Here is a 20,859-nt window from a genome sequence, read left to right on the forward strand (position 1 = left end):
TACTCGCTTACTTGCATTTCAACTGCGATCAATTCTTCTTACAAGCTTCGATATGTCTTCGAAGATGCGACGTACCACTTGTCAACTTGTGATGCTTTAGATGAACATTGCAATTTTGACATCTCGCAAACCCAGTATACTGGCCGTTATTATCATGCAGCATCAGAGTGAAATCCTTCCACACGTCACTCTTTTTCTGCATCTTTGTGAGTAACCCACTTGACGTCGACGGTGCTTCAGCCATTATATTAAAACGACGAAGGAAGACCAGTCAGTTCGAACTAACTACCACTAACATCACTGAAATCGACGATCACATCACAGGTTTCAGTAAATTAAGTTCCGCATCGCCATGAAACAGTTGATGGAACTGCACTAAACATATATGATGCATCACTGACGCACCGATTGACGCTCCTTGGAGTTGACTAAATGACTAGTGAGGTAGTGACTTCCAATTTTGAAGCTGATACATGATATCTGGAATTTGGAGTCTGAGACAGATCAGCAGCAGAAACTTGATTGCGGTGCTGATTTTTCTTATCACATCAACGTCATTTCTCAATCAAACCAAACATTACATGACAAAAATTCAGAAGAGTTCTGGATGACTGACTACGCCAATCAATATTGAAGGAAGCGTAGTTGAGTTGATGCGAGCAGAGCAAAGCAGACGGTTGTAGTTATTTAGTGTGGCTGTTCAGAAATTCGGAATATTCTGTTTTTACAGGGTAAGATCAGCTTACCTTAGTGATTTATGTATTGTTGAAATCTTTAAAGCGGGCTTAGATGCTGGTATGCCTCTGTGAGCGGATCTTACTAGCGAAAATTCGTCGCAATGTCATTAAATCATGTAACACATTGCATAAGTTATTATTGTTTCCATCCAGATACTTGCTTGTTGTATGTATATTTCTCACAGATATAAAGGTAATATTGATTTAACACTTATTATCGATATCTCTCACTGCAAATTGCAAGTACGATGAAAGTTGCGAAAAGTTATCACAAAAGTGGTATCGGATATTATCTTGTTCAACTGATACGAACGTTGGGAATACATTTTCACAAAATGGACCTATTACTATGTTGAATGTCATCAGGATAATGGGATATATTCCGTTATGATCATGAACTTGCTGGAAGAATCAGGGTAGCTAAAGACTGTACCATAGGGAAGCCCCGCTGTATGTTGCTGATTGTAAATGTTTCGCACAATTACTGGGGTAGCATGAAAATTAGTCACGAAACAAATACGCAAGGAGGAATAGAAGACTATAGAAGACTATAGAAGACTATAGAAGACTGCAATGACAGCAACGTGGAAGATTCTGGAGATCTTATCTCATAATATGGTGACATTCAGCAGTGGATTCAAAGACTGCATCTCAAGGCAGGGAGCAAATGATGCACTGCGAATGATATTGGGTGCCTTCAAGTTTGTGAACTACATACACTGCTCAACGGAAATGCCTTGCTAGATCACTAGGTTACTCTCCAGTCCCCAATTGCAGTGAAGATGGCTGATTTTTATGCACTTGGCAATCATTTTGCACGTTACCGGTCATATTACAATTTACAAGATGTCAACTGTCTGTGTTTTGGTTTATAATCAATAGTGTCTTCTGGTCAAAGCTATTGGAAGATATCGGGGACAAAACTTACAATACTCCGTAAAACTCCGGAAAAATATCTGTTGTAAACTCCGACTCCACTCCGGGTATCACAAAATTGGCAAAACTCCGCTCCGACTCCGCTCCGGTGCTCATCACTGACGCATGTGCAAGATCACTGATTTTTGCTTTCATTGCGGAAAAACATTCCGGAGATACTGGTTTATGGTGTTGTAATTGACCAATTAATACCTCGAAATCGGCGAATATTTCTTCTCTCTTTACGTTGTTGGGAGGCAAACAGAAATCCAATCCATGTGACAAGACGAATTCTTCGATATCATTGAGTTTATAACACGATAGATTCACTATGATATTCTTCCCCGTACTTGGCGAGTCTCTACGCCCAACAGGATCGCAACGGCCGCGTATGTACGGTTTGCCGAAAACACATAAAGATAACGTTCCTCTTCGCCCCATATTGTCTATGTGTGGATCGGCACAACATAATTTAGCCAAATGGCTTAACACCGTCATTGAGCCAGTTCGATCCTTGTATACGCACCACTGTGTTCGCGACTCGTTCACGTTTGTAGACGAATTAAAACGCGCCAAATTAAAGGTCAACTGCATCTTAAAAATGACTTTGCCTTATATCGTACGTTATGTGGTTAGGAATATGAATAAAATAATAAAAATTGAAATTACATAATAGTTTTCAAGTAATTTAAATTATAAATCGAAAAGCTGAAAAACGGATATGAAATCATTCAGCTATGAAATGACGTCATGTGAGTGACACGGCTAAAGTCCTGGTATAGCTCAGTGTGGTAAACAGATAGTTATTAGTGTTGGGATTGATTTTGATACTGGATTTGATTGTGAATATGGAAGGTATGAAGAAGATGAGGCACGGAGGTACATCTGGTGTCGCGTATGGTTGCTCGAATACGCGATATTCGGTACCCGAAGTGTCTTTTCATCGCTGTCCAAACCCTATTGCTGGAGAGGATTATGAAGACTGTGAAAGTGATATCCAATCCCTGTCAAGTGATGATAGCTTCCACCCAACAGAGTTAGATGGCGAGTCAGAGTGAGTAGTTGAACAGTGTAATCATATTTGTACCAAGTCTTCACCAAGATATTGATTTGCAGGCATTCAGATTCAGAGGAATGTCTGGAGAATAGCAAGAAGACCCAGTTCGTGATTGTGGACAGAAATAAGCTGGTGAGCATATTTCAACATTGTCCAATGTGTCAATCAGAGTCGGACGTGCAAAAGTGTGGTTTAGGTAGCACACTGAGAATCAAGCAAGACTGCACAAACTGCTCATACTCCAGATTTTGATTTACGGGTAGTGTAGATGCCGTTACATCCTTTAAAGATGAAATAGCCTACTTGACTGTATCAAAAAGAAACAAACTGCTCCATTCAGCATATATACATGATACATATAGGCCTAAATTTAAGTTACAATGAATAGCATCTTTGATTCTGTTGTTTACCATTATGACAATCCATTTTCAGATTCATTGGCATATGAAAGGATTTGCGATGTTCTCTACTCCACGCGAATGAAAAATGACATACGCCATCTATCGCCGAATGGAAAAGCTGCTGGAAGTGAATCATTCAATGCCCTCCTCAATCATTTCTGCTTAAAGCTATATCACTACAACCATATTTCAGTCAAAAAGCCAGGTAGGTACCTTGCAGTGTCTCGGCTATTCAAAACAACCTATATCAGATTTTGGCATAATTACTAGCCTCATCAATTATGCATTTTTTGTAGGATGCAGTTGGCAATCCTGCATTTCAATGAAAATTGCTCGAAAACTCAGAAAATGTCGAAAAAAGGAGCACCGCGGTCGAATACCCGAAGTACAAAAATGGGGGGAATGTACGGTCCACAAGATACTTGAAAATTCAACATTTGGTAACTGCCGTCGATCTGACTGCATCATAAGATTTCGTCATATTGTTATGCCTGTTCCAGATCACTGCAATGAGCTTGTCGAAGAAGTTCAAGCACTCATCAGAACTGGACCAGAATCTGTTGAGTTGAGCGATTGTGCTGAGACCATTTCACCTCCTCTGACTAGCAGCATAATCAAAATTAGCAGAGAGGAAACTATTGCCCGACCGACATAAAACCCGATATGCTTTTCTGGCTGACACAGTAGTTATTTTGGTCGATGAGTTATATGCGTTTATTATTTGGAATACAACTGTATATTCACAATGTGGCATTACTGAACTGGAATCCTTTGTAAGAATTTGACGTAAATTTTGTTCGGACAGCAGTAACAACGCATGCAGGCAGGATTTTCCGCTGGTTTTTGCCACAGAATCCCCATACCCAGCGAACACAATTTCTGTAGGCAGTATGTTTCAACTTCCTGAAAAGTGAAAACAAGTGTATTAGTGCGAGAAAAGTATTTGGCAACCGCATCAGAGACTCATCCCGTTCATGCATTGAACTCGATTTATTGTTCTGCGGCCATATTCCTGTTGATATCCATAGTAGGACATCTGCAATACGTCAACGTCCAGACACACTGAATTGCATCCTGGCAATTCTGTGATACACTTTAATTCTGTCAGTCACTCTCGGAACCTCCTTACAGCAAAAACTTATCAAGATACATGACTGAAACGAGCTATTACACTACAGACTATATATATAACTGTATTTCATGTAGTCTCGACGAGTGGCTTGCGCTGAGCAATCTAGGCTGATCATGACCCATCATATGAAGCTGCAAGGGGTTCCTCTGACGTGGGATCTAGCGCATCAACACCTGAACCAATCAGGCATTTAAACGGTATTTTGTAAGTACGTGCGAAACTGATACTTACATTCGACATCCGAGTACTCGGACTCAGTCTCAATATCACTTGGCAAATCCGTTACAATGGAAACCTCGGCCGTAACTGACTAGAATAAAAACTGCTAGAACACAAACAGCCGCTGTGACCGGTGTTGATAATATGTGTCACTCACTTGACGTCACAATGCACATTCTGCTTTTTCTGTAAACATGCCAATATTGGAACTTTCAGTCAAAATTACGGCAATTTCCCATTGAGTTGAAACACGGAAAGTCGGTAATTTCGTTATGAAAAAAAATTCTGAACAGGATTCCGCAAAGTTGTCATGAAGATGCAGTTGACCTTTAAATCCGTCCAATGTATTTGTTAGCTCATTTGATGTGAAAAGTCTTTTTACCAACGTACCATTGTCGGAAACTTTCGAAATCTGCGCAGACGCGCTTTATGATGGCACGCTTGAACCTCCGAAACTACCGCGTAAAATATTTCTTGAATTGTTGCAAACTGCTACCAGTAGCGTTGAATTCAGCTTCAATGACACGATGTTCCGTCAATGCAATGGTGTTGCGATGGGTTCACCGTTGGGACCTAGTTTGGCCGATATATTCGTGGGATACCATGAAAAGAAATTGTTTGAAAACGTCGCAAAACCTCTCCTCTATTTTAGATATGTCGATGACACCTTTGTTGCCTTTAAAAATGAGCGAGAGTGTAATAATTTCTTCGAAAAATTGAACTGTCTCCATCCAGCTCTACAATTTACCGTGGAAAAGGAAACTGATGCTGCCCTTCCCTTTTTAGACGTCTTAGTAGAGAGATCAGGACAAACGTTTTTAACGTCGGTGTACAGAAAACCTACTTTCACTGGTCATTATAATCGTTGGGATTCATTTTGCCCGAAGCGGCGTAAATTAAACCTCATTTCATCGCTCGTTAATCGCGCCTTGCGCCTCTGCTCACCAGAAAAACTGTCACGCGAATTGGATGATATCCACTTGATTCTCTCCAAAAATGGCTATCCGGACCACATATTAAAATGCTCCATCTCTAGGGTATTGAAAAAATCGGATACAGCTCCAAAATATGGCCCAGAAAAATGCCCGGCATTTTTGCACCTACCTTGGCTAGGTAACGTGTCTAGCCGTTTTGAAAAGCTGATTAAATCGGCTGTTCACCGTTGCTATTACAGCGTTAACACGCATGTAGTGTACACGACGAAACCCTTGTTACCCAACTCTCGAAAAGATGTACTTCCTGCCTTTGATGCAAGTAATGTTGTTTACCAATACAAGTGCCACTGTGATAGTAGGTATGTAGGACGTACATCTCAAAGATTGTTTGAGCGTATTAAGCAGCATATCCCAAAATTGATTCGGTCAAAAACTTGCGCAAATGATCGCACGGAGCTCGCACGTCAGTGCAAATTGGCTGCAAAAACAGACTGCTATGATGATTACCAAGCATATGCTTCGTCAATTGGTCAGCATCTGAGTGAAAACCTTGCCTGTGCACAGCACTATGATGACAATATGTTCACTGTCATTGCGCGTGGTAGGTCTGTGTTTCATTTAAAAGTGTTGGAGTCTACTATTATTCAGTTGAGCAAACCTATTTTATGCAGACAAAAAGATTTCCTCTATAACCTACAAATTCCTCATTAGTGGGTGTTGTTCCGTGCGTGTAATTGTTTATTTACAAATTGTGCTGCTACGGTTGCCAGTAAACTCGCCCCAAAGTAAATTCGGCCCGTCGAATTCGGCCCTCGGTCACTTTGGCCGTCGGTGAATTCGGCCCTCAGTGAATTCGGCCCTCGGTAAATTCGGCCAGGGCCAGAGTAACAACAACAGTTACAATACCATTATCTAACCTGAACCCTAACCCTAATCCTAACCTAACCTAACCCTAATTCTAACCCTAACGCTAATCCTAACCCTAAACCTAACCCCTAACCTCCAAATCACTTGATAATATTATAATTATGTAATATAATACACATTATTAGTTCGTAATATAATTTCACACAATGTTCTCCGAGGGCCGAATATACCGATTGAATTCGGCTGTCGGTAAATTCGGCCCCGTAAACATCGGCATATATATATACATATATATATTTATACGCAGGGCATGGTATGGTATGGTATGGAACGAGAATTTTCCATACTCCATACTTGCCTTACTCTCTCCATACCATACTTGCAATTTTCCATACCATACCAACATTGTTCCATACCATACTTTCCATACATTCCATACTTTGAAATACTTCACTATCATAAGTATATTACCTTTTATAGCACCTATATTATTGATATTTCGGATATCATTATTGCTTAAACTAGCGAATCTCATGCGAATCTAAGTACTGATAATAGTTTTACAGAGTCTGTTTTGGTGAGGTTTAGTTCACGGTGGTGAGGTGCCGTGTACGTCTACTCTACAGCTTCCGCGAGCAAAATGAGATTGTGAGTAGATTGTTCTAGTACTGTCCATAAAAGGGGCCGGCAACCTACGGCTGGCGGGCCGGATGCGGCCCGAAACAAGATTTTTTCCGACCCGCAGACAGTTTCCCGTCTTACATAATCACTTGCCTAAACGTCAAATTTTAGTGACTGTATGTTATTATATAGGTGTGCGCACTGTGCAGCGTGCGATAGTGGAGGTTACGCGTAAGTTCGTCGAAGCGAGAAGACTTGCATTATCGGCATTTACGATGTGCTGAACCCTAATGAATTTATTCTTGGTAAATTTTGGGTACCGGGCTTATCAAACGCTTTGAAATCTTAATTAAGGATTGCACCGTGAGTTATTTGATCAGAAAGAACCACACACGGCGGTGCCTGTATGACAATGCTATTCTCAAATCAACCTTGTAGTCATTATCGGCGAGAAATGGCTTTGAAGTGACATTGCTGTCGATAAAATACATTCAATAAATATGATTTATTCCTTGTATACATGGGCGAATAATTTATCCATTCAGCATTCCGGCCCGCCAAGTACCTAATTTCCCTATTTCCGGCCCGCCGACTGGAGAAGTTGCCTGCCCCTGCTCCATGCATATCGTCTCATTTCCGGTACATTGGCATGAGGCACATGCAAGTTTGAAGTAAATACTCGCAAAATAATTTATAGTATAGGCGCACCCATAAAATATCCCAGCTGCAGGCAATCTGCAGCGGTCTGCATGATTGTTAGTACAGCATTTGGTCGGGGTTAGCGTGGCGAGAATTCCAAACTTACATCTACCCCACTCCCTGATCTATAATCCTAATGCGAGATGGTTTGACATATGACCAATAAGATATCTCGGTATGTAAATAGTATAGATGTGCGGACAATGTTTCGGAAGAAATGTATTTATCAATCACATTGAGCATTTAGTTCGTTGCATCATGATTGCTTGCAAGCTGTCGTCACTCAAGGAATGAGGTAGTTGGAGTAGCCTACATTACCAATTATTGCGTCACATGACAGACTCTACTCGGAGACGTCGTGTCTCTCTATAGATAACTAAGGTAAACCTTAGTTATCTATAGTCTCTCGACTCGAGAGAATATCGGATCAACTTTACTGCTGTCACTATTACATCACAAAATCAAGTCATTCCATGTGCTCCTAAAACCGTTGAACAAGCGTGTATTTGTTCCTACACAGCGTTCAATAGTTCACGTTCACACATAACAAAAGCGATCGACGATCGTATTCCGTGAACAACGAACAACGTACGCTTCGTGAAGCTTGCACAGATCACGATAAAATGTATAAAGCACCAATGTATGGAAGTATGGAAATGTCGTTCCATACCATAGATTAAAATCTTCCATTCCATACCATACTTGCATTGTTCCATATTCCATACCAAAATACCGATCCATACCATACCATACTTCCATACCATACCATACCTTACCATGCCCTGTTTATACGCATACCCTATTCTCCAAATCACTTGATAATAATATAATTATGAAATTAATTCACAGTAATAGTTGGTAATACATTTTTATAAAAAATTCTCCGAGGGCGGAATGGACCGAGTAACCAGTGAATTGACCGGAAAATTCGGCCATCGGTAAACTCGGTCCCCGTGAATATCCGCGATATCTCCCGTGATTACGCGATCTACGCATACCCTGACATCCAAATAACTTTATAATAGTATAATTATGTAATTAATTCATGTTAACGGTTGGTAATACATTATAATACAATATTCTCGGTGGGCCGAATTTACTGATGTAATGGCCGAATTTGCCTGGGCCGAATTTACTTTGGGGCGAGTTTACTGGCAACCGCTGCTACTATAGTACCGTATGTCCGTATACTTCATAGTTTGTTATTGTTGCCATTGGTACAATGCGAATTTCATGGTTTGTGATTTTGATTGTTGCGTCATACTTTGCTTTTTGGTTTTGCTTTTAAATCTGTTTAAATCCCTTTAGTGTGCCGATAACTCTTGAAAAGAGGCACCCGAAAAGTCTTCGAGTTATTAAATATTATTCTACAATGGATGTTGTATTGAAAGCTATATTCAAGTTCTGTACCACGAACCAGCTATTTATGTATCGGATACAAAAAACTAATGGGACGCTATACGCGACGATCACGCAGTTTGCATGTGCCCCAGGCAGTGATGAGCATCGGAGCGGAGTCGGAGTGTATCCGGAGCGGAGTTTTGCCAATTTTGTGATACTCGGAGTGGACCCGGAGTTTACTACAGATATTTTTCCGGAGTTTACCGGAGTGTTGTAAGTTTTGCCCCCGGTATCTTTCGATAGCTCTGACCAGAAGACACTATTGATTACAAACCAAAACACAGACAGTTGACACCTTGTAAAGTTATAATATGACGGGTAACATGCAAAAATGATTGCCAAGTGCATAGCAATCAGCCATCTGCACTGTAATTGGGGACTGGAGAGTAAACTAGTGATCTAGCAAGGCATTTTCGTTGAGCAGTGACTGTAATTCACAAAATTAAAGGCGCCCAATATCATCTGCAGTGCATCATTTGCTCCCTGCCTTGAGATGCAGTCTTTGAATCCACAGCTGAATGTCACCATATCATGAGATAAGATCTCCAGAATCTTCAACGTTGCTGTCATTGCAGTCTTCTATAGTCACATTCCTCCTTGCGTATTTGTTTCGTGACTGATTTTCATGCTACCCCAGTAATTGTGCGAAACATTTACAATCAGCAACATACAGCGGGGCTTCCCAATGGTACAACCTTTAGCTACCCTGATTCTTCCAGCAAGTTCATGATCATAACGGAATATATCCCATTATTCTGATGACATTCAACGTAGTAATAGGTCCATTTTGTGAAAATGTATTCCCAACATTGGTATCAGTTGAAACAAGATAATATGTGATACCACTTTTGTGAGAACTTTTCGCTACTTTACTACTCTGCAGTGAGAGATATCGATAATAAGTGCTACATCAAGATTACTTTTATATCTGTGAGAAATATACATACAACAAGCAAGTTTCTGGATTGAAACAATAAAAACTTATACAATGTGCTATAATGATTGATTGAATGACGTTGCGACGAATTTTCGCTAGTAAGATCCGCTTACAGGGGCATACCAGCATCTAAGCCTGCTTCAAAGATTTTAACAATACATAAATCACTAAGGTAAGCTGATCTTACCCAGTAAAAACAAAATATTCCGAATTTCTGAACAGCCACACTAAATAACTACAACCGTCTGCTTTGCTCTGCTCGCAACTCGCATCAACTACGCTTCCTTCAATATTGATTGACGTAGTCAGTCATCCAGAACTCTTCTGAATTTGCGTCATGTAATGTTTGGTTTGATTGAGAATTGACTTTGATGTGATAAGAAAAATCAGCACCGCAAACAAGATTCTGCTGCTGGTCTGTCTCAAACTCCAAATTCCAGATATCATGTAGCAGCTTTAAAATTGGAAGTCAATAGTCATTTAGTCAACTCCAAGGAGCGTCGATCGGTGCGTCAGTGATGCATCAAGTCTGTTTAATTCAGCCCCTTCAACTGTTTCATGGCGATGCGGAACTTAATTTACTGAAACCTGTGATGTGATCGTCGATGTAAGCGGTAGTTAGTTCGGACTGACTGGTTTTCCTCCGTCGACGTCAAGTGGGTTACCCACAAAGAGGCAGAGAAAGAGTGACGTGTGGAAGGATTTCACTCTGAAGCATGATAATAATGGCCAGTATACTGGGTTTGCGAGATGTCAAAATTGCAATGTTTAGCTGTTTAGCATTACATGTTGACAAGTGGAACGTCGCATCTTCGAAGACATATCGAAGCGTGTAAGAAGAAGGGATCGCAGATGAAGATAGGTTCCTTTCTTTCTTCCAACAAAAAAGTAAGCGAGAAATCAAAGGAGAAGTTTTGCCGTGGTGTTGTGGTTGTCTCCTTTGCATCCCATGATATCAGACCACTGAGCTCTGTTGAGGGGAATGACCTCAAGCAGATGGCTGATGCCTTGATCGAAATTGGGGCAATGCATGGCAAAGTGAGTGCAGACGACGTTTTGCCATCCAGATTTACGGTGAAACCTGAGTTGGATGAGGAGGCTTCATCTTTGAAGCGGAAGCTGACAGAGGAACTAAGAGTTGCTATCATTGGGATTCTTCGACAATGTTTTTTAATAACTACCTCTACCGTTATGGATGTTTCGGAGACTGGACAAGATTCTTCGGGTTATCTCGGAGTCTGAGATTGAGCTGTCCGGAGTCGGAGGGACTTTGCCTCACAGACCAAAGTTGTCGGAGGGACTCGGAGTCTGGAAAAGCAGACTCCGCTCATCACTGGCCCCAGGCCTAGGTTTGAGAGCTCATTCGGAGTCTCATGTCACACATCACACACGAATATCACACACGAGATAAGCACTATCAGTAAGAGCATGCGCATGCATGTAGAGCAACTGACCGCAATCAGTACAGAGACACAGATATATTCACTGCTTTATATACCGTCGGTAAATATTATACTAGCAGTCCAATAATTTAGAGGTTCGAAGCGACTCATTACATTCATCACGATCAAAAATGTTTCACGATTTATCCCTGTGTAATTTTGTACCTCCGTGTCCGTTAAATTTTTAAATCTAAAAAGTTTTTTCTCCAATCAATCAATTCTTTTTCTCAAGTCCTTCAATCGATTCAGGTGATGGCTTTAAAAATTCCATTTCAAGGCTAGACGATGGGGATTCTAGATCAGGACAATGTAGGATTTGCATGTGCAGCATCCTCAACATTGGGGGAAGACAGTTAACACGATATGGAGTTCAGGGTCCGCCTTTTTGCAATGCGGGTATCTTCTGCATCACCACGGAGATTGTAGCTGGGAATCGCACCTCTCTTCAGACATGATTTTCGAAACGGTATTGGTGTATCTGATGCACTAGCAACAAAATCTTCCTTGTAAAAATGGTAGGAGCAAATGAAACTTGTAAGAGTAGGCTTGAAGTCCTGCCTTCTTACTCTGCATTCAAAGCCTTTCTATCATTTACGTTGGAAGGAAATGAATGGAAAGATCTGTTCTTCGCCAGTTCATTGCCATTGCTGGCACTGCATTTATAAACACAGCAGTATTTCGGCATTATATTTTAGTATATGGTACTAAATATTTTATTTCGTTTCCTAATTCTATTATTGATGAGCAAGTAAACATATAATTGTAATCTCGTCGTTTTTATACAGTCTACACTGCTAAAGGAAAACATCGTAGTGCGAACTAGGCTTATAGGTAGATAGAGCGTCATCCGTTGTTGCGCCGTTTCTATGGCCATTTCTCTCGAGCAATCAGTGAAAAGTTTGGTTTACGGCCGTATACTGTTATTAGAATCAAATCACTCAGGTACTCGACTTTTCCCAGCCCTATGGTATGGAATGAAACTGCGGTATGGAATATAGAATTTTGCAAGTATGGTATGGTGTGAATATTTCCAAGTATGGTAGGGAAATAGGGAAGCAGCATATTGAATGCACAATATCAAAACTAGCTCGGTATGTGGGAATAATGACCCGTCTGCAATCTTTGGTTTCCAGATCAATACTACGAACCATATATTTTTCTTTTTTCCACTCTCACCTGCAATATGGAATCGTAGTATGGGGAAGTGCATGCAAAACATTTCTGTGCAGAATTCGAACCCTGCAAAACCGTGCGATACGGCTGATCTCATCTGTACCTTTACGTACCAATTTATCGCCTTACTACCGTAAGCATCGAATTTTGCGAGTTGATGAGCTATATCGCTTCGAAGTATCAAAAGTTGTTCACAAATATTTTTCCAATAGTCTGCCTCCTGTGTTTGATGACTTTTTCATACCTGCTAAAAATGTCCATTCCCATTACACGAGATCCTCGTCAAAGGGAAATATCTACTTACCCCCACCCAATAGCAACCTAACTAAGAGATCTATCGACTACTCGGGACCTATCATTTGGAATGCATTACCACCACATATCCGTGAATTGCCTTATGATAGATTCAAAAAAGCCCTACTTGATCACCTCTTATCGTTACACTAACACTGTTGCCCTACCTCGCCCAGACATTGCTTCATTGATCATTTGCTACCATCGTTTAATTTTTCTTCTATTTTATTTTTTTAACTACTGTAACTTTTTTTACAGCCAGACTGTTTAGAGTCAAGTGTACCTGTTTGATGCTGGTGTGGTCAGACTAGATGACCCTCACGGTCTTATCGATCATTCCTATCTAATAACGAATACTGTGCATGCATATTTTCTGTAACACCACCACTGCCGAGTGTTATGTATTTTGGTTTGATGAAAAATAAATACTCTCTCTCTCTCTCTCATACTTTGGCATATTTTCGGAACTATGACAACGATCCTGCTTTGGTTTGTTAAGTCGATTGCCTACCTCAGAATATTGTTCACTGGCAGGTCTCAAATTGCGACTTAGGCCCTTTTCATACCGGAGTTCCGGGAATAACATTTCTCGAAAATGTTTACCGGAACCCCTCTATGTGAACATAACACTGGTTTTTCGGGGCGGTATGAACGCGCTTATTTTCGGAGATTTTTACGGGACCGACTGAGTATGAACACGAATGGCGCAGCTGGGTTCCCGGAACGCTGTCAATCAAACTTTTAGTTACGGTAACGCGCTGTTCATTCAGGCTGCTTGTATTTCGAGGTCACCTACCTGCGGCATTTTGATCTTCTTGTGTAATGGTGTTGGGAATGCATTATTCTTGGATTTGTATTCTGTATGCTCATAATACGTAGTCACAGACTACCAGTCAGCTTCTTTTTTTTGTGGTTTTGTAAACAGAGCACGACTAAAAGGGTAGAACACCATCTCCAAATGATGCAGCATTGGGTGAGTTGCCTGAAAACTTTAAGACTTCAACACTAATTTGATAGGTGATCTTACATCAAAGGCAAGTTTCTAACCACGGATATGTTGTGCGTAGGTTAGTCACCGTCATATACGCCTACTGAAAAGGGGATTTAGTAACATCTGCTTTGATAGTTGTCAGCACAGCGGAGAATGATGTCCTTATAGCTCTGAATCACTAACCAAAATTGAACCAACGGGCTGGTAAACCATCGTACATCATCCAAGCCATAATTTCGTTTTCACCTATGCCTTCATTCCTTTGTTATGCAAATATAACTTAATCTGATCTTTTCGCAGGTCTAGATGGAAGATACTGATGAAAAAGGTGGAACGGTGCAAGTGTGCATAAAGTTATAATTTCCCTCGTGAATAAAATGAAACAGCACATCTGGTTAAGCAAGAGCATTGTTTATTTGGAAAGTCACATAGGGCATTTCCGACGTCTGCGCCAGCGATACTTGGATCACCACCAGGTCTTGTCTTCATTGTGTATACCATCCTCTGTATCATTCTGGCCTTAGCGGATTACAGTTTCCGAGCAAAGCCGAACATCGCGCCTTCAGTCGACCAAACCTTCATGTGTACTTTGCTAAGTTTCTGAAAAAGCAATTGTGAATTTTAAGGGCAGCAGAAAGGAGATTTTTATTACATATTTGAAATTAGCTTTGGCTCCTGCTGTTTGTGTTTCAGGGAAAAGGCTTCACGAGCCGGGGCTGAAAGGGATAGGCTGCCTCATCAGTTATGTAGGCTAGTACGGAACCCTCTGGCTCCCAATCATGAAAGTCATCCTGAAAAACTTGAATACAGCAAATGCATGTTTGGTACAAATGTTGCCATGGTAATTTTTTATCCCTCCACAACACTCAGACTTGTGCAAAGTACTGGAATTTCAAAATGCGCAACTTTATCTAGAACTACTCAATTTTTCAAACTAGCAACTAGAACAGGGGTGGTCAACCTTTTCAGCCAAAGGGCCACATTCGATCGACGAACTATTCTGCGGGCCACTAGCCGCGCCAAGCGTGAAAAATTTTTGAAGTTAATAAATTAATAATATTGTCACTTGGCTATATTGCAAGCCTGCTCTATATCGCTGGGCTCAGTTTGCAAGGACTGGACTATTCGGCACCTGGACATATCGATATCGAAAGCTTCATCCAACATGCGTCAATCATTTTGTGCCTAGCTTTCATAGTCAACGGTCTTTCTGCGAGCGCAAACGGAAGGTCGCGAATATATATAGTTAGACTCAATCTGATACATTAGGCGTTCTTTCATTTTCATTTTCACAAAGGGGTAACAATATTAAAAGCAAGAAATCGAGTGACAAGATGTTGCGCTAAGCGTGTAGAAAACTTTTACTTTTGATAAATCTATCGCTAAGTTTTCTGCTTTATTGTAGTGTACGAAGATCTAACAAAATGTGACTGGCTCATATATTTACCAATGCGTCAGAACTGACATTTCAGTCATCACATCTCAAGTGTTGCGGCAAGACTAGTCAAATTTTTGATTGGCCTTGCAAGTTCACAATATCTGTGCAATCCATTTTTGATAATACTACTAATTTCGGAAATTAACTCGCAGATCACATGTGGGCCACAGGTTGGCCGGCCCTGAACTAGAACTGTCAACTTTTCAAAATCTGCAATTAGAACTAGAACTACTCACTTTCAAATATCCCCAACTAGAACCAGAAACTATTCACTTTTTTAAATCCACAACTAGAACTACTTGGTTTCTAACTGAAACTAACTAAATGATTAGGTTTATGTACATGCCTGACTACACTACAAAAAATATACAAATTTGGTTTCATTTTCAGCAATTTCAGTCTTAATAAGTGAGCAGGGTCGTAACCAAGTCACAAGTCGATCCCACTTTAAAAGTTTTGACTAGATTCAAGTCGAGTCATTTTCAATTCACCACCGAGTCAAATCCGAGTCCAACTCATCGAGCAGAGCGTCGAGTTCGAGTCATGGTTTTATGACTCGAGTCCGAGTCCAAGTGATTGTGTTGACTCCTCAGTTTCCAGTTCAAGTCTATTTTCCATCAATTTGGGTCATATTTCTGAGACAGAAAGTAGCCTACTTGGCAAGAACAATTGGTCTTTCAGACTTCTTTTTCTGACATAATGATTCAAGACCAAATTTGTCTGACCTTTTAGTAGTGGTATGCTACGGTATGCTACGCAAAAACTGGCTGACATTCCGCCATGACAAATATAGAAATATTACTATACACTAGGGCTAGGCAAAATCGAGTACCTGAGTGATTCGATTCTGAATCACTTATTACGCTTCGAGTCGAGTATCATCATGATGACATCACAACACAATGTACTATGCCAAAATTCAAATGTGTAGGCTACCTTTTATGCCACCACAAAGAACATAACGCCTATTGTCCGTCACATTAAAGATATTTTTGTGTTTTTTCGACCATATCGTTTTCATTGCACTGCTTGACAGTGTTATGGGATGGTCATGACTTCGGAAATGTGTTATTTCCAGCAACGTTCGTAGCTTTATACTATATCTCGTATGTTGCGACACGGCCAATCAAGGCTTCAAGGCTTACTCAGTGGAAAATAGTATCAAAACTACGGTCTAATTCTCGTTAGTAAATCAACTTTCAGTATAATTTCAGTACTCGAAAAAAGTATTTTACTACTCGACTCGAATCAATATTTAAAGTTAATACTCGATTCAGATTCGAGTACTCGAATCATTGTGGCTAGCCCTACTAGGCACCAGCAATTATTTTTATTAAAATCAACTTGTGACAGTTGCCTTCTTAAAATACATCTGATATTTACCTGGATCTATAAACGATTGGCTTCATTGGCTAGCCTCCAAAGAGCGACAGCTAGTCAGCAATCAAGAGAAATTGAGTCCGTATAATTTGCTGGCTGCTTTTCGTTATGGTCTCGAAGCTCGTCGCAGAGTATACCAAATGTTTCTTTCACGGATATCGAGAATTCCCAGGTTTCTCTGTACAGTGTACATAAGATTAGATTTACCCAGTGTTGGGATCAAGTCACTACCTTCGAGTCACGAGTCATTTCGAGTCATTACACATTTTGACTCGAGTCAAGTCAAGTCAATCGATTTTCGAAGGTGACTCGAGTCAAGTCAAGTCACTCGATTTTTGGAGGTGACTCGAGTCAAGTCGAGTCAAGTCAAGTCACGAGTCAAGTCACAATTCAAGTCAAGTTGCCCTTTCAATGTATGAGGCATGATTACGTCATTGCATTTTACTAGCTGTCTGAAATACAGATTGAGTGGTCATTGATTGTGAACCGATGAACGGATATAGAGGTAAATATATACACAAGAAGGCGCTGTATCGCTCACAAATGCGTAGAACTGTAAAACTACGTAACTAATTGCATAGCCTCAGTTTATAGTTCCTAGCCAAAATAGAGAGTAGAGAACGAATTGATAAGATGCAATACACTACCCATTTAGGAATTGATATGATACAATTCGAGCCTACGCCAATGGTTGAGGACTACATAAACTAAATTCGAATTCAATTTCAATAAGACAAGAGGTTTGGCTAAGGTAATCACAGAGAACAGAAACAAACATTTTGCTATTAAATTACTTCACCATACTAGTTTACGACAACATAAGCTGTAAGCTTCAATAACTTCGTTAGCATAAATTTATTTGTGAGAGAACAATGGAGGCTCAGTAAAACGCACGATCATTGAATGATTGGTCGCTCTCACGGGCTACACCAGCGTTTTGCGAACAATCTGACCATATGCAAAAGAGAGAGATTTTTATCGACACCGATTAGTTGATGACTTGAAATTGACTCGTTCATTTTGCTCCGAGTCACGAGTCAATCCACATTTCTGATACGCCGAGTCAAGTCAAGTCAAGTCATTTTAGCTAAGTGACTCGAGTCAAGTCAAGTCATACGAAAAAGGTGACTCGAGTCTGACTCGAGTCAAGTCATGACTCGAGTCATCCCAACACTGGATTTACCCAAACCATTATAAAGCAATCACAAAGATGAACTGACTTTGTCGTACGCAGATGTGATCGGTGGTTCTTTTCATTCCAGAACTCTATCCTCTTTGCTGGCTTTCAGTTTCTGCTCTCAGCTTCGGTTGATAATATACAAGCCAGTTACATGCTCGCCTGCTCGGGCTCATTTACTGATACAGGTATATTGAGTATAGAGCCCCATACACATCGTCCGAGAAGGCATATCCGCAACATCCCATAGCTAAAAGTTGGAGCCAACTTCTCCGCATCTCACGAATATGCCTCTCCCACATTTGTTTTCCACAAGCATATTACAACTGGAACACCCCACAGACATGGTTTCGTAACTATCAACACTTACGGAGAATCGCGTTCATACTGGCCATAATTTCCCGCGAATTTACCGAAAAAACGACCTGTGTGAACATAAGTTCGCGGTAACTCTAAATAGGTATGAACGCGCTCTTTTCCCGGAACTGTTTCGGTAATTTTTTCTCTATGTGAACATCGCCTGTTTCGGAACTTGTTCCCGAAAGGCTTTCGTAAATCCGGTATGAAAAGGGCCTTAGACTCACCCAACCTGATCAACATCTATTGAAGGTAATAAAACAAAGTTGTACAAGGTGCATATGAAGGAAAATAATATTAATGACAATTATTCCAATCTATATATCATAAAACCGAAAGATATTAGACCGCCGTCGCGTTATACAGCTTACATTTCACTTATCGTAACTTCCACTCCTCAAACTAACAAGAGAACTTGCCTTTAAAATCGCGGACTCTGAGAATGTAGCAGTAACAAGATTATTTATATCAATTTATTGAACTTGGAAATCATTTTATGTGCTATGCTTGGATGATCATCACGCAATATCTATTTGACATAAGCATGATCATAATTTAAAAATATGTAGCTTGTCTCGGTGGGATGTTTTGCCATGCCGGCCTCCAACAACACCCACTGTAACTACTTTAAATCTGAGTATCCCTTATGAAAGAATGGTCCCCCTGATGTTGGTTAATGAAGCTAATGAGTAGGAAACAACCCATACATTGGCGAGGGAATCGGACATTTGAGCTGCTGTCTCAAAACCCCTCATGATTGCAGCGATGTAAAATTGTATCCTAAGATATATTCCAATGCGACAATACCTTTGTTTCATACAATGTTGTTAATGGTATTTCCATATTATTACTAACAGTGCGTTACTACACTAGTTTTAAATGTCATGAGTAGGGCGATTTTTTTTTTTGACATGTCAAAAAAAAGTCAAAATTAGGTCAAAATTGTAGCGTTAGGCCAAAATTTGTCAAAATTGTTTACAAAATCAAACATTTTTTTACCTCTACATTTCGTTTGTATCGTAGATTTTGCGCTGTCTGTGAACTTATCATTTGATAATTTACAGCTTGTAGCCTACTTTATAGGCCTACCGTTGTAAACGGCCCATCGTCTGCTCATTGTGAATCATAAACGGTCAAATGAAACAAATAGTGACATGGTTTTATGGTCAACGTACCGCAATATCCTAACTGAAGCAAGACTGCTTGGGCATTGCATGGTTCTTACATCCAGAAGCGCAAGCTGAAAAATTGTGATATAGACAACATTGTCAGAATGAAGCAACACGGTGCATCACCAGCAAGCAGTGTGCACACAACTTCAGTGTTGTCAGCTAACAACTGCTGCTGTTGAACGTTCTTTCTCCATTCTTGGCAAGCTACTTAGTAAGAACAGACACTTTCCACCCGACATAGCACAGTGGTATAATCCGCGGCTGCAACACCAATGGGTGTGGGTTCGATTCCGACCAAGGTCGACTTCATAATTCGGATAGCTAAGTGTTGGAGGTTTACCTAGGCTCCTCCTCGCCACCTCATCCGCGTAAGCGGTGTCTTACAAAAAAGCCTAGAGGTGGGCCGTGCTATATGTTGGCAGTTACGGAAAATAATGAAGAATATCGGCCTGGTGTAAATGACCACAGTAGTCGACAAACACCATGAATACCACAAAACAAATACTTTCTGCCCGAGAATGTAGGAAAGTATCTTTCGTTGTACTACAACAAATTTTAATTATTCCACCATAATACGTAATGTAACTACTGCAATTCTTCATAGGGCCAGATTTCGTTAAAATGCTATTTTTTTCGTGTAAAAATTTGTCCGTTTTTGAGCCAAAAACGTTCTTTCAGGCCAATCTACTTTGTAAGGACAGACAGTTCCAACCAGAAATGAAGATAAGTAGTCCAATTTTAACATTATGTGGGAAAACACCTAATTTGCATACGTGAGGTCAAAATTTGGTCAAATTTCAGTTTTTTTAGGTCAAAAAAAGTCAAAATTTAGATTTTTTAGGTCAAAATCTTCCGTTTTTTAGGTCAAAAAAATCGCCCTAGTCATGAGCTTCTGTTGTGATTCCTAAATAATTCCGTAGATATTTCACGGTTCTTCATCGATGATTAGACGACCTACATCACAGCCACATGACACAAAAATGGGTATGGAATTACGCATCAGGCTTGTTTAAATGGATAATTTCATCAAAAACAATCAGAATAGTAACGCCACAAAATTTCCACAAACCAAAATTATAATTTTATCTGAGAGATTGGGCAACTGCGAAAGTATGGAAAATATCAAATATGGTATAGAAGAATGTTGATATGGCAAGGAAAATCGTAAGTGTGGTATGGAACGAGTGATGTATATATGGGCAGAGGTGGTCAGTACTTAAGTACGTATACTTTTTCGATATACTCAAGTAGTTTTCTACTACTTCCAGTAGGCCTACTTACCCAAATAAATATAATTTCCCGCTACTTCTCCTTCGTAACATTTTGTGACTTACTTACTTACATTTCGCTGTTTTCATTTTGTCAAGTAGAAGTAACATATTCCTCTAATTATTGAGAGAGAGAGAGAGAGAGAGAGGGAGAGAGAGAGGAATTTGGTTGGTAATCAGTAATTCAATTTTCACAAAAGTTACGTAAAGCTCAGAATTTACGTCGATCATTAAAAGTTATGTAGT

At 40.2% G+C, this 20,859-nt stretch overlaps 2 protein-coding genes and 2 long non-coding RNA genes across 5 annotated transcripts in view; 2 read left to right on the top strand and 2 right to left on the bottom strand.

Annotated features, from left to right (window-relative positions):
* LOC145459361 (calreticulin-like) overlaps window positions 1-20,859 on the top strand; it is a 283,057-nt gene that overhangs the window by 134,754 nt on the left and 127,444 nt on the right. The gene's annotated exons all lie outside the window — the stretch shown is intronic.
* Window positions 1,788-3,523, top strand: LOC145458951 (uncharacterized). 2 transcript variants are annotated; one of them, XR_013921239.1, is made up of 4 exons: window positions 1,788-2,706; window positions 2,769-2,841; window positions 3,142-3,315; window positions 3,407-3,523. XR_013921239.1 is itself a non-coding variant. In XM_080337465.1 (3 exons), the coding sequence occupies exons 1-3, from the start codon at window positions 2,501-2,503 to the stop codon at window positions 3,190-3,192; spliced, it is 330 nt and encodes a 109-aa protein (XP_080193591.1). In that variant the 5' UTR covers window positions 1,788-2,500; the 3' UTR covers window positions 3,193-3,502. The 2 variants fall into 2 exon arrangements, 1 of the variants encoding a protein (XP_080193591.1); XM_080337465.1 differs by having other exon boundaries at window positions 3,142-3,502.
* LOC145458952 (uncharacterized) lies at window positions 3,811-6,562 on the bottom strand. Its single transcript, XR_013921240.1, has 2 exons — window positions 4,474-6,562; window positions 3,811-4,013 (listed from the first exon to the last, which is right to left on the bottom strand). It is a non-coding gene; the product is annotated as an uncharacterized LOC145458952 (long non-coding RNA).
* LOC145459410 (uncharacterized) lies at window positions 13,871-18,741 on the bottom strand. The gene is made up of 3 exons (XR_013921401.1): window positions 17,860-18,741; window positions 16,643-16,817; window positions 13,871-14,421 (listed from the first exon to the last, which is right to left on the bottom strand). It is a non-coding gene; the product is annotated as an uncharacterized LOC145459410 (long non-coding RNA).

The sequence above is a fragment of the Botryllus schlosseri genome, chromosome 16 (genome assembly GCF_051294905.1).
Source record: "Botryllus schlosseri isolate E-star chromosome 16, Bs_hap1, whole genome shotgun sequence".
NCBI lineage: Eukaryota > Metazoa > Chordata > Ascidiacea > Stolidobranchia > Styelidae > Botryllus > Botryllus schlosseri.

Bases quoted from the DNA above. Each gene is read 5' to 3' on its own strand.
- LOC145458951 (XM_080337465.1), top strand. From the start codon at position 2,501: ATGGAAGGTATGAAGAAGATGAGGCACGGAGGTACATCTGGTGTCGCG. The intron at 2,707-2,768 runs GTGAGTAGTTGA...ATTGATTTGCAG, and splicing joins GAGTTAGATGGCGAGTCAGA to GCATTCAGATTCAGAGGAAT. The intron at 2,842-3,141 runs GTGAGCATATTT...ATCCATTTTCAG, and splicing joins TTGTGGACAGAAATAAGCTG to ATTCATTGGCATATGAAAGG.